General features: G+C 39.5%; 3 protein-coding genes across 4 annotated transcripts; all 3 read right to left on the bottom strand.

The window, feature by feature from the left end:
- Positions 1 to 389: 389 nt before the first annotated feature.
- On the bottom strand, positions 390 to 6,768 carry LOC103991112 (E3 ubiquitin-protein ligase SPL2). Of its 2 annotated transcripts, XR_672185.3 has the most exons (7): positions 6,359 to 6,768; positions 4,675 to 4,782; positions 4,399 to 4,569; positions 4,172 to 4,293; positions 3,779 to 3,898; positions 954 to 1,285; positions 390 to 835 (listed from the first exon to the last, which is right to left on the bottom strand). XR_672185.3 is itself a non-coding variant. In XM_009410473.3 (6 exons), exons 1-6 carry the CDS (start codon positions 6,719 to 6,721, stop codon positions 1,006 to 1,008), a joined length of 1,164 nt encoding a protein of 387 aa, XP_009408748.1. In that variant the 5' UTR covers positions 6,722 to 6,768; the 3' UTR covers positions 884 to 1,005. The 2 variants fall into 2 exon arrangements, 1 of the variants encoding a protein (XP_009408748.1); XM_009410473.3 differs by lacking the exon at positions 390 to 835 and having other exon boundaries at positions 884 to 1,285.
- A 327-nt stretch (positions 6,769 to 7,095) lies between these two features.
- LOC135629066 (germin-like protein 3-1) lies at positions 7,096 to 8,009 on the bottom strand. Its single transcript, XM_065136216.1, has one exon. It carries the CDS (start codon positions 7,949 to 7,951, stop codon positions 7,232 to 7,234), a length of 720 nt encoding a protein of 239 aa, XP_064992288.1. The 5' UTR covers positions 7,952 to 8,009; the 3' UTR covers positions 7,096 to 7,231.
- Positions 8,010 to 8,160: 151 nt separating this feature from the next.
- Positions 8,161 to 12,889, bottom strand: LOC135629065 (oryzain gamma chain-like). Its single transcript, XM_065136214.1, has 8 exons — positions 12,624 to 12,889; positions 12,428 to 12,549; positions 12,227 to 12,342; positions 11,948 to 12,021; positions 9,613 to 9,877; positions 9,233 to 9,364; positions 8,947 to 9,082; positions 8,161 to 8,296 (listed from the first exon to the last, which is right to left on the bottom strand). Exons 1-8 carry the CDS (start codon positions 12,833 to 12,835, stop codon positions 8,256 to 8,258), a joined length of 1,098 nt encoding a protein of 365 aa, XP_064992286.1. The 5' UTR covers positions 12,836 to 12,889; the 3' UTR covers positions 8,161 to 8,255.
- Between the last annotated feature and the right edge of the window lie 665 nt (positions 12,890 to 13,554).

Raw genomic sequence — 13,554 nt, 5'->3', positions numbered from 1 at the left:
AGTTGATGCAGATAAGGCACTATTACCTCTGAATCAATGCACAGGTGGAATGCAAAATTAGAAATAGCAGCTGCATCCATTTCTGCAGTTAGAAGCTCTGATATTACTGATGAGATGGAAACAAGACACAAACAAGTTAGCAAACGGGGAAAACACAACTATATTAGTCGGATCTGACACACATGTTGATAACCATGGGGGAAAAACAAGTCTGCCCATTCAATCTCCTCTTCCATTGGTTTTGACCACATAGAACAACTCCAGTCTATATGGTGCATTCAAAGAATTTTAACATAGAAACTAAGAAGTCAGTTTGAACTGTCAGAATTTAGTAGCATGAAAAAGCAACTAGCCAAATTAAGCATCAGACAAGTCTTAAGAGAACATCATACATGAGATGAACGGTATATGAAATAATGTTTGTGACAAACTTGAGATGAACAGTATCCTATAACATGGTGGTCGTATGGTTACATCATACGGTAAAAAAAAAAAATGTTATCACCTGGCAGAAATGCCTCTCATCCGGTTGAAACAGGAAACTAAAAAAGTTCAACAGTGTAGCTATCAATTACAAAATTTAGCAGATGATTTATGTACAGCATCACTGAGATCACCTATCTTTTGAGTTGGAAACCTTCATGAACTGCTGGCCCCATAAGTTAAGGACTATTCTGATCAGTAATCATGTATGATGTTCCTTCCAAACAGCAGGTTAGCGAACAAACAGTCAGAAGCATTAACCAGCCGTAAAAGTGAACATAAAAGAATCCTGCATCGTCTGATTCTAGGCTCGGATAATCTTGTGTTTCCAATCTTCTAGCCATTCTACATCCTGTGACAAAAATAAAAAAAATATGAGAGCAAGCATGAGTCAGATATCTCTGCAACTGTCTGCTGATTTTTCCAGATCCCCTTTCATTTCATCTATCAAAGATTAGTTATAGGTTTACCATATCTGTCCAATTGGTTACCCAAAAATGAGATCCAAAGAGTTCGTGTTCCTCAAGATTCATATATTCTAATGGAAGACCGAACATCTTGACAACACAAAGGACACTTTGGTGAGGAGTCATGCACCACAGATGTTGCACAGTGTGGACAACAAACAAGATGCCCACAAGGAACAAATGCAGTTCTTCTTCGTCTTGATAAGCAGATGACACAAAGTTCCCCATCCGGTACATCCTCCTGTTCCATGCTGCTCCTGGACAAAGCCTCATTATTTAAGTCCTCATTCTGTCTTCTTCTCCTCAGTCTCCACTCTTTCCATTTCCACCAGTTCCTGCATTATTATCAATAAATTGCTGACCTTATTATATGATTTAACTCATTATTATACATGATGGAACATAATATGAACATAATATCACCAAATACCAGGGGACATGCCACCCCCAAAAAGTTTCTAAATACATAAGCTACGCAAACACACTAATGCCGTCCACCTCTGCACTCACAGATCCGAGTCATATAACTAGAAAATAGATATTTCAGTGATAGAACTGTCTCATGTGATTACAGAAAGCAATACTTCATATTCTAGGTTAGAGAGCTGAATAATGGAAATTCTTGAGGACCAGTGTCATGGTTAGTACGACATAGAAGAACAAAGACACCTGCAGTCTTTTGTTGTCCTTGTAAAATAATATCTTCCAGGTGCCTAAAGCGTACCACTTTTAACTCCACAAACGCATGCAAAGCATTAACAGGAATATATGAGCATTGTATGTGAGTGCAGTTACACTTTAAGCACACGTTCTAATAAGGCTATAGGTGGAGGTATATGCAACAGGAAACCAAGCCAGTCTGGTGCTGCCGAACCGCATGAATAATACACTAAAAGTACATTTGCAAAACATGTTATGAATATAGCATATCACTTGCACATCTAATGGAGCTTGAATCACTATACCTCATGTTCCTTGACATATATTATACTGATATTGACAATGACAACATACAAAAGAGTTTGCAGATCAAGACAAATAGGAGTGAGATAACTAGGAAGAAGTTACAAGTCAGCCAAAAATTCCACTATCAAATCAAGGTTTTGGTTACTATATATAGAGGCCTTATACACAAAGTAACATAATAAGACTGTTGATGAGTAAAATGAAGAAGGCAATTCAAATAGAATCTTCAACCTAAGGTCTATATGTATGCTGCTACTTAATCATCCACTAAAGTAGAAATAGTAAACATTTAACAAGAGAAGAAATAGCAGCAACTAATCCATGTGATGATTTTAATGACAGTTTGATCTTTAACAGTGAACTCAGAAAAGAGAAATACAAGGATTTAAATACAGATCCAATACCAATTTTGAAAACCCATTGGATAAGTGCCGTTCCTGTATACTGGATGATATACCAAATTATACTATCCAGTATCATCAAAAAAATAAAATATATCTTAATTATTTTAAATTGTAATGTTATCCTATTGATATCAGATATTTGTTCTAATATTGCTACTTGGTCCTTACAGATAAATACTGAGCACTTACCAGTTCAATCAACATTTGATTACTCAAAGAATATTGTGTGTGTTGAATACACATGAAAGCCACCGCTCATCAGATATAACTAAATTCACTTGCAAGAGCATTGCCAGCACAGTATACCAACATTTTTCACCAAACAAGGACAATAAAGAGATGAAGAACATTGGCTTTTAATTTGGACTTCAACAATTGTTTTTAATTTGGATAGCAACCAAAATAAAATTTAGAGAAAAGAAGGTTCTCTCTACATTACATATTGTTATCCATCTCTAAAATTAATGGCTTGGTGGCAACACATGTACATTATGCAGCAAAAAAGTTCACACTAGTTGTCAACCACCACCTTTGCTCCAAGAAAATTGGAAAAGCACTTCAGTACATTGAATATAAGAACTATGGAGATATTTAGAGTTCCATTGACTCTTGAGAATTAAAATTTAAACCATGGCGTGGAAACTCTGGGATAGGATTACTGAAAAATTTTGGATATGTAAGAGAATCTAAGGACCATATTGGTTTCAGGCTAAAGATTAATGAAAGAAGTTATTTACTAAGCAACTGAAAAGTTCATCAAGACAATATACTTGCACAATACATATACTAACTTCAAAAAGAACATAACAGTGGGGAAAAAAAATTACAGTAGATTTTAGAAAAAAATATCTCGGTGGTAAGTTTACGACAAGTAGGACAAAAGGTCGTGTAATAACGATCAAAAGGAAAATTCTGATGGCGCTGGGGTGTTTGCCAGCTGCCAAAACAGTTTGTTCAGTGGATACCAGCTAGCTAACTTGGTTATTGTGCCCCTGAGGCTGGAAAGCAGGATAAAATAGGAGGGGATGATGACAGGCAAAATAGGGAAGCCAGAAAATAAGGAACAATATTTGCCTATCATTTTGCAAATTAGACCTCTTTTTTAACCTTTCCAACAACAATTAAGAAAGGCCAGCAGCGGATCTCCTCCCAAGAGGTACCTAGGCTGTGACCCCCTCTTGAAGTCAGGATCCATGATGCCCTATTCCCCTTCCTAGGCCATGATAAATAAAAAGAGTCTTTAAGTTGAAGGACTAGTTTCTCTTTCAAGGTTGATCTGTTTAAACAAATCCTATAAACGAATGGATTCAGGCCTCACATGAACCAGTTTCAAGAATCAATTGGTTCAGCATTGTTCATATGATAGGAGCACAATTGGTCGAAACTGAGTCCTTTCATGTTAGTATACACGTTCATCCTTATGCATATGTATGTGTCCAAAGAGTGCACAAACAATACCTAATGACGGCATAACCTAATATACCAACAGACAGAATTCCAAGCAAAATGCCACTCCAGAACAGGACTCCAGCATCGAAATTAAGCTCAGCCACAATTTCATCCTTTGTCATGTCAGACCTGCACCAAATAATAATAATAATAATAAATACAAGCAATGATACATACCTCCATATAATAACAAGGAAACATTTAACAAATATGCAAGTACTTTATATGGAGTGTGCAAATTCTAAAGGTGAATGATAAATTGGAAATTTAACTACAGAGGCAGCAAATTATCTGTCCTTAGATGAATTTGACCATAACAACACTTAGATCCAAAACTAACAAATTACACATAAAAAAACAGTAGCCTATGGAAGACACTGAATGCCCAGAGTTGATGCTTACAAGAAACAAGGAAGCTCCTGGCATGATTTTATCTCAATAGCTTCATCTCTTGGTCTGCAAATGCCAATTGCAGTAATCTCCTTTCCAACTGGAAGGATTTTTTCTTCATCCAACAAAGCCACCTTTAGAAACACAATTTTTCATCACGAATACTGACAAAGCGAGCATAACTAAAACTAATGTGAAGAAGACAATACAAAAAATGGAATTAGAGAACAAGAACATACAGGATATCCAGAACCAAAGAAGACCTGGAAGAATGTGAATGGAGGAACTTGAATAGGGTGCAGCTCATGATAAACTGTAGTGAGAGGTAGTGGGTGGGCTGACCCATCCAAATTAACATGAACATAACCAGAATTAGGCCAGTCACCGGCTTCAACAAGAACAAACGAAACCTGCAAAATCAAGTAGAACATCTTCAACATTTCCACATTTACAATAATGTTTAACATATATATGCAACAAGTAAATTTAAGAGTTTGTGGACAAAAAGTATTCACCGATTTCAATAAGCTTGAGCTTGACCTTTGTTCCTTCAAAGATTTTGCAAACAGTGCATGGAGATCAAAATTCCATCTGAACATTCCCCTCCATTCATTGTACAAACACTTGATCATCAAAAGAGAAGAGAAGTGAGATCATAATGCAAACCACTTTGGTGTTATATCAATTCTAAATTAACCACTTTGACATCTATTCTAGATCTGAGCAATGCCGTTTTAGATTGAAGGCAAGTTATATAGTAGAAGTGTCATGACTCAAGACCTAAAAAAGCAGTACTCAGAATCAGCTCTTTGTGGATGGATACTCTCACATGCTAACCAAAGTGATAACCCACAATTAAGGTCAGACTACCATGGGGCATGACAATATCCCACACTCTAATAATGGATGTCATTTATCAGATCAATCCACATCACTCACAAGTCCACATGAATCACTAGGAATCCCCACGGATGATGTATAAGGAATAGATAATGGGTTGAACTATTATTTATCATTTTTTGGAACTTCTGATCAGATCAAACATGCAAGTTTGAGGAAATTAATTCACCCTTAGCATCAGCGAGATGGTGAAACGTTATGGAAGCGATGGATATCTGTATAAGCTCTCTTTGTGGTAGATTCTATATTTTTTATTATTATTTTATTCGTTTTATTTTCTGGTCCCAGTGACAAAAATTACTTGATGCAGCAAAGGATTACTTGCCTTATCTTGTGAAAATCAGGCACTTGAACTCCATCATCTTCACTGTCAGAAGTAGAACCACATAGACATCCTCTGATACTAGATTATTATTTTAAAGCTAACCCACAAATAAGTTCAACCATCAAAACAAGTTTTGTCATAACCGTGGCCACAAGTGATCAACCACTTATCTTCTCAAAGAATCTTAATCTTAAAGTCAATTAACAAAATACTTGGCAAAAAATGTGTACATTTTTCATCTAACCATCATTTCACAACTGCTATTAATGTTGTGGTGAGAGAAAAAAGTGTCTGGGGGCAAACCATACTTCTTGTTCTCTCCCATTTCCTCTCCATTTTTCCATAATGTCTGTATTGAATTCAAACATAACCCTCTTTCCCATCTCCCTTTTCCTACTCGTATTTCCAATTCTCTCGACCTAGCTGAAATCCAATATATCTCTTGAAGCCATGCCAGAATGATGCATGCTATGGCTGCCTAAAAACCCAAAAGCTGAATGAGACATGTAACCCTAGGCACCTAACTAAATTTGGCTTGATTCTGAAATCTAGTTAAAGTATAATAGAATTAGGTACCCAAATCTAAATTTTCACAATCATCCAAAGGTTTGACAATTTCTAAAATGGAAATATCGTTTTATAAGAACATCAATCTAAGTAATAGAATTATTTATATTTTCTCTTAGGTTAAACTGCTTCCTACATTTTCCTTTGATGCTTAGTGTCCCCACAAGAATTTGCATATGATTGGAAAATGACTTCAATGATTACAAGAATTTACCAGCAATAGCATACGAATATTCAAGATATGTAACCAAAGTGTGTTTGCAACGCTGAAATAGTTAAGGGCATAAAATGATCTTGTACTAAAATTGGAGGTATAATTAGGTTTAGTTTGGAACACCAACAGCAGCATGACAGAGTCTTTTTCGCACACCTCCAAGAAAAGAAAGTGAAGAAAGGGAAGGATTTACCATTTGGGTGTTGAGGATGGCGACGGCCATCTCGTCGGAGCCCCGAGGGGTGAGGACGCCGTTTGTCTCGGAAACCGCACCGTCGCTGAGAGCCTCGACGGCGGAACTGGGCTGGACACGGCCTCGAACGACGACGAGGAGAGGATCTTCGTTCAAGTAGTCCGCGGAGGAGAGGATAGCACGGAGGCCAGAGATGGGGGCGGAGGGAGCGCAGCTGATGCGGTCGAGGGCAGCGGAGGTGGTGGCGTACTTGACCCAGGAGGCTGCTGACACCGCGGCGAGTGCGAGGCCGAGGATGGCGCCGTCGCAGGCGACCGCGAGCCGCGCGAGAACCGCTGCCGTCCCGTGGTTGCGCAACGGCATTCCCGTCGACGAGTTCTCGTTCTTGGATTGGGTCGGTCCGGGCTGGGTTTTTGCAGGCCTTTATATATATAAATATATATATATATACGTATATGTACACATATATATACGCATATATACATACATACATATACATACACACACATATATATATATATATATATGTATATACATATATATACGTATATGTATATGTATACATATACATATATATACATACATATATACATATATATATATACATACATATATATATACATGTATATATATATATATATATATATATATATATATATATATATATATATATATATATATATATATATATATATATATATATATATATATATGAACATAATTCTCATTAAGTGAAGATGATGGTATTTAGTGGAATGCCATTATAACAGTAAGATTTCAAGATCACGCATATTGGTATAACAGTAATAGAACGGTGTTCGATCGCAAGTTTAGTCATGTTCATAGATTTTGTGCATGCGTTCGACAACATGATCATCCTCCGAGGTTCCTCTGAATCCTCTGCACATCCTGCCCAGAAATCTTGAAGGCCTTCTTCAAGACCTCCTCCGGAAACCGCGGGTCCGACCGGAACAATGTCGTGGAGGCGAGCTGTGCCCCGGGATTTTGGCTGTTGAACCCCGACAGCACCACCGCCGGCGTCGTCGGGTCAAGATTGTACAGGAAGTGGACCAACCCCCTGGAGAACAGGAACGTATCGCCGGGACGAAGTTGTTGGGTGTAGAGGCGGTGTGAGGTGTCGACGAAGCCCACCAGCAGCGCCCCCCGGAGGAGCAGCGCTGCCTCGGAAGCGCGGGGGTGGGCGTGGGGCGGGACGAGGCCGCCGCCGACGATGTCGACACGGGCCATCGCCAGGCCCTGCGCGTTGGCGCCGGGGAGTGTGGTGGCGTTGGTGGTGGTGACGCTGAAGCCGAAGAGGGCAGTGGCGGCGGCACCGTTGGGTTGGGAGAGCGCTGAGGTGGCGAAGTGGGCAGACCGGGCGAGGGTAGGATCGATGCAGGGGCGACCATTGAGGTGGAAGGTCTGGGCAGCGACGTCGGCGACGCAATAGTCGAGAAGGAGGTCGGGATCAGCGCGGGAAGGAGAGAGGGAGAGTAGTAGTAGTAGTAGTAGCACAACAATGAGAATGGCTTGAGAGGGATCGACGACTCTCTCCATCGATGCACTTGTTTGGGAGGAAGGATGAAGAGACATGGAACTCGAGGATGTTTTATGTTTGTGTCGTAAATGGATGCACGAGGTCGTGGGTCATGATGCTGCTTGAAGGTGGAACAAAGGTCAGTCATGTAGGTTGCCTTCTAAGTAGGGCTGTGTGATAGTCTAATCTAAACCTAGCTTGTAAGCTTGAGCATACATAAAGTACAAAGATGCATATGAACGATTCCAAGCATTCACAAGAAATGTAATCAAAGTGACATCATCATTTTTTTTACTTTTTTATTCATATTATAAAGATATGTTTTCTTCAAATTCATATAATAATCGAAAATGTTCACCTTTATACAGCAATTATAGGATAGGAAGCACAAGTTGCAATGCCTGCATGAACAATTCCCAAAATTAGTTTCAAGATGTGTACAAGGCAATGTCACTAAAGGATATTCTACATCTCGAATGAAAGTACACCAAAAGGGGAAGACAAATGGTTGAAGCCAAAAACATGTTCATGGAAAAGACCAGCACTCTGTAGATTTGAAGTAAACTACATGTAGAAAGTGAGTTTGTGTGACATGGAAAGTGCAGCAATCTAGAATAAATGGTGGAGAAAACGATACAATGATATTGAACACATTTGATAAACATCAAAAATTTCTGATAAGGAAAACGATAAAGATGATAACGGTCAAGAACTTTGTTGATAGCACATATTAGAGCATTCTAAATAGCAGCCAATGTTATGAGGAGAGGACTTGATTATGGTGTTTTTTCTGATCATAGGGTAGCTGACGTCATAAAACGTGAGATTTTGTACTAGATAAGTAGATATTTATCGATGTAAATTGTAATTCTGGAGTTCAATCTAACTAAATAATATGACATGACAACAAAAAATGGTCCTAATTAGACTGTCCAAGTTACAGTTTCTAAACTTCTAGTTCAAATTCATAAAACTTAATTATATCTGAAGATATATATAATGATTGCGGTTCAGTTATTATCGTAGATACTGCATTCTGAGATTTACTCACCACACATGTTCTTTCCCAACTCCATCTTGAAGTAGCCATCAAGACCCCAGTCGCTGCCCCAAGAGTTCTTGATTAGCCAATATGGAATGCCATTCTCGACGCCATAACCAACAGCTAGAACAGCGTGATTCACATCCTACATATCATTTTTCACATAATTTCAGAGGCCTGCTCGTAGTCTATTCAATTTAACCATCCTATGTGATAAGAAGAATTGGGAGGACTATACAAATCAAGCATCTACTAGTGACAAACAAAATCAGATAATGATGCTATTGGAAGTTACCAGTTCAGTGTTGCCACAGGTCTCACTTGTGTAAACTCCTCCCTTGTAGAATCTGAAATCCCTAACTACTTGAAATGCGACACTTACTGGACGAACCAAACCTACTGCATGCTTTAGTTCATCTTCAGCACCCTATAAAAATAGTTGAAACATAACAAGTGTTGCTATGTGCATCTATGCAGTTAGGACAAGAACTAAACTGTTTGAAAATGCAGATATACTGAAGACAAGATAGTAGTAAATTTTATGCTTTCTTTACTAGCCACTGACCAACTGGTATATGGGAGGGCAGTTTACATTTTCCTTCATCATCCACAATTTATTAAACAAACTAACTACCATGTTCTTATGAAAACTAAGATAAAAATATTGTCCCTTACCTTGGTGATGTTTACTGAGGCAGTGACTTTGACACCAACATTCTCAGGTTTAAAGCTACAGATACCATTTGTTGCAGAATACGGATATGACTCTTCAGTATCAATTCCTCCATTATACTTTATGTATTCAAAGGCTTGAGAAGGCAAGCCTCCGTTGCATCCAAAGTTGTTAAAGGCACGAGCACAGTCGACTAGCTGCTGTTCTGATAGAGAGATGTTCTTCCCAGTCGCCTGTGCATAGGCTGCCTCCAGCGCCCCTGTCGTGCTGCCAGAACATAGGTCATATCAGTTGCATTCACAACATGGTGAGACCGCTGCTGATAACTTAAGGGTCCAATTGGCACACCATAGAGCCAGCAACGTGCTTTTGCAGGTCACTTTCCAATCACATGTTTACAGTTATACATAAGCATGTACTCCCAAAGGCATGACATGGCATGGCATTCAGCACAATTCACATGGGAAATCATGAATGAAGTTAATGATGAGAGAAACTACTGGGTTCAGTCTTAGAAAAGATAAGTTGAAACTGCATGATAACTTCAAGAGCAAGTTGACATGCAATTGTTGGTAAAGAAAAAACTAGGAAATTCTCTGAACAATCTGCAATATTAAAACAGATCATTAAGAAAAGGTTTACTATTCCACTACTGTATATTTTCCCCAACAACATTAACAAAAACAAAAGCATCAATGAAGGATGTAAAGATTGAACTAACCATTACCTACCATCAGCAGAACAAAGGTGAATGGCACAAATGTTATATTGAAACTTTGGTTTCACCTTTGGATTTTCGTGAAACAAATCTTGGAAAAATTAATAACAAATTTAGTTTTGGGCATTAACTGTTAGTAAACCAAATATAATTTAATTCATAATGGGAGAACAGAAAACAAAAAAACTACGATCAAATTTTGGTTTAGAAAAGTTGATTGTACATATGGTTTAGGTTGGCTTGAAAATTCAACTGGATCAGAAGTTCTAGCTCTAGTTGTGGCTAGCAAATTAAAACATAAAGCCAATAAACTTCATGCATGATATGGTAAAGCAAGAATAAAAAATCTAATCTCCAGTTAGAGTGAAAACATGTTAAAATTATTGGAAAATTAAATAAGAAGTTGACAAAATAGAACAGAAAAAAACCTAATAGTTGTCTTAAGCATAGTCCTAGGTTCCAAGCGAGCATTCATTGAAGAAACAACCAAAATAACAATCAGGGGAAACAGAAGCTGTGGAAAATAGTGACAATATCTCCCATGTGACTAAAGGCAATAGTTTTTGGTGCATTGCTGCTACGTGGAGCAACATGCCACGTGACATGCTCGCTTGTTGGCACATGACAATATCTCCCATTTGGCCAAAAGGACTATTTCGATCCCTTGAATAGTTTCATTTTTATAGTTCATTTTACTATTTTCTACTGAGCTTATTTTCCTTTTGATTTTTCTAACAATTTGTTCGATTTATTTGTGTTGCTGGTGTCAGATTGTCCTCCTAATTCTCCATGAACCTACATGTAACAGATTCAAGACTACATTATATCTTGGGTGGTTTTCTCAACGAATGCTTGTACGAGGCCAAGGAATACAATTAAGACAGATTATGTGGCTCTGGGTTTTAATTTGTCATCTCTCTTTAAGTTTAACATCGAAACATAGATTTTTTTTTTTTGATCTGACAATTTAAGCATATTCCTCTCCGATTAAGACAAAACAAGGTGCTAACCCATCAAGGAAACAAAATCTCTAATATAATGGACATAACACAGGAAAGCTATGGGAATAGAAGCAAGTCTAGAAACTAAATTTTGCATTTTGCATTAACAGCTTAGATTTTTTGCATTTTGCATTTTGCATTAACATCTAAACTTAGATTTTTTTTTTTTTTTGATCTGACAATTTAAGCATATTCCTCTCCGATTAAGACAAAACAAGGTACTAACCAGTCAAGGAAACAAAATCTCTAATATAATGGACATAACACAGGAAAGCTATGGGAATAGAAGCAAGTCTAGAAACTAAATTTTGCATTATTATCCTATACTGTTGAAACTATACTTCTGTGTCATCTAATTGGATAAGAAATATATATGAGGTTCATTTGTGCGAACATCAATTCAAAGCAGTGCTGATTTGAATTCCCATTTCAACATTTATTTCATCTATTTAACTAATATAAAGAATGACTACTTAAATTCCCAGTGACGGAAGTTCCAATTTAGATCTGATGGGGAATGACAATTTTGAAAAACATGACTAACATATTTTCAAACTCTGTTTCACAATTGGTCTGAAGAAGCTGATTTAAAGGAATTTAATTAACAAGATTGGGTACCTGAAGGTCCAGCAAGATCCACAATGACCTTGATTCTTGACTGGGCTCACTATCCCTACCTCCCTCCAGTCTTTCTGCAACAAGGGTAAAAATATAATTTTAATTATGACACCTTGTATCCCAAAATTTTAATTAAATTTTGTGGATGAATCTCTGACGTCCATGGACCGACCAAATGCTATCTTGATCATCATTTGATCCAGATCAGACGATGACCATCGTGATCCATGCGAAAAGATACGAAAAGGAAAGGAGAGAGAACGAAGGTCTCCGTGATACCGTATCGGGGACGACTGCATCAGTCAACAGATAGTTTCCGCGGTCGGTGGCAGAGCAGTTCTGAGCGGCTCCGAGTCGACCCGCCTGGAACTCTTCCCAGCTCCAATCCGCGAATCCTGATCCATATCAGACGGCCATCAACAGGTCAATCGATCGCATCATAGATCAGACGGCTGGGACCCCACTGGTCAGTAAACTCACGGTTGATCGCTAGGGTATATGGCAGTCCCCGGCGGTTGGTGGACCGGATGAGCTCCAAGTTCTCCACAAATATCCCGAACCGGCGCCGTATCTCCGCTGCGGACCCGTAACTCTTCCCGTACCTGGGAAAGAAGAAGTGCGTCATACGGCGGCCTGCGGCGACGAGAAGAGTGCTGGGAGGGGTCTTCGCGGTTACCTGTGGGCGAAGCGGGCGAAGTCGAGGGCGTGGCGGGAGAGGCCGAGGGCGCGAATGACGGTGGCGTCGGCGGATCTGACCCGGTCGGTGACGGATCGGATCGGGTTGGCCTCGTCGAAGGTGGCGAAGGCCGTGGACGAGGAGAGAATGAGGAGGAGGACGCTGACGCCGACGGCGACGGCGAGGGCCGGGTGGTGACGATCGGTGGCCATTGAATGGTCGATCGATGGGCGAGGGCGTACAAAACGTGACGGTGTTTTTATTTTTATTTAGCAGTGGTGAGTGGAGAGGGTTGGTGCATGGATGCGGCTGCTTTCTTTTAATATTATGCGCCATTGACCGCGATTCGTACCTTCCATGTCATTGGGGAATCCAATGGAACCCAGTGTGGGGGCAACACGTAGGTGATACGAAACAGCGGTAAACATGTGGCGAGACGCAGTTAGTATCCGAAGGCGTGCGTTCGATTAATGCTGCCAAGCTGTCGGGAGTCCATCCGAGCCGTTCATTTCATTGCAATCTGACAACTCAACGGTCCATCTGATTTCATGATCATCCAGCACTAATGCGGCGTGCTCCCTATTTAACAAGGAAGAGTCCATCCAAGCCGTTCATATCATTGCAATCTGTCATCTCGACCGGCCATCTGATTTCGTAATCGCCGTGCCCTTTTATGGAAGAGGCAGTTTGAAATCCAAACTCGACGCATTTGGTAGGTTCACGACAGATATAACCAAGAATTAGTGCACTGGTCGGATTCAAAGGATTGCCATCTGGTCACACACCGAGAACATAAAAATGACTCGCTAATCCAAAAAATGTGGCAATTCAATTCTTTCCCTCTTCGACGATTCTTATCAAAACACTTCGGATAGAGTCCACGACCGAGGTCGTCACTCAAGAGGCACGACAGACAGCATTCTCAAGCAGT

The sequence above is a fragment of the Musa acuminata genome, chromosome BXJ3-1 (genome assembly GCF_036884655.1).
Source record: "Musa acuminata AAA Group cultivar baxijiao chromosome BXJ3-1, Cavendish_Baxijiao_AAA, whole genome shotgun sequence".
Lineage (NCBI taxonomy): Eukaryota > Viridiplantae > Streptophyta > Magnoliopsida > Zingiberales > Musaceae > Musa > Musa acuminata.
This window is presented reverse-complemented; position numbering and strand designations above follow the sequence as displayed.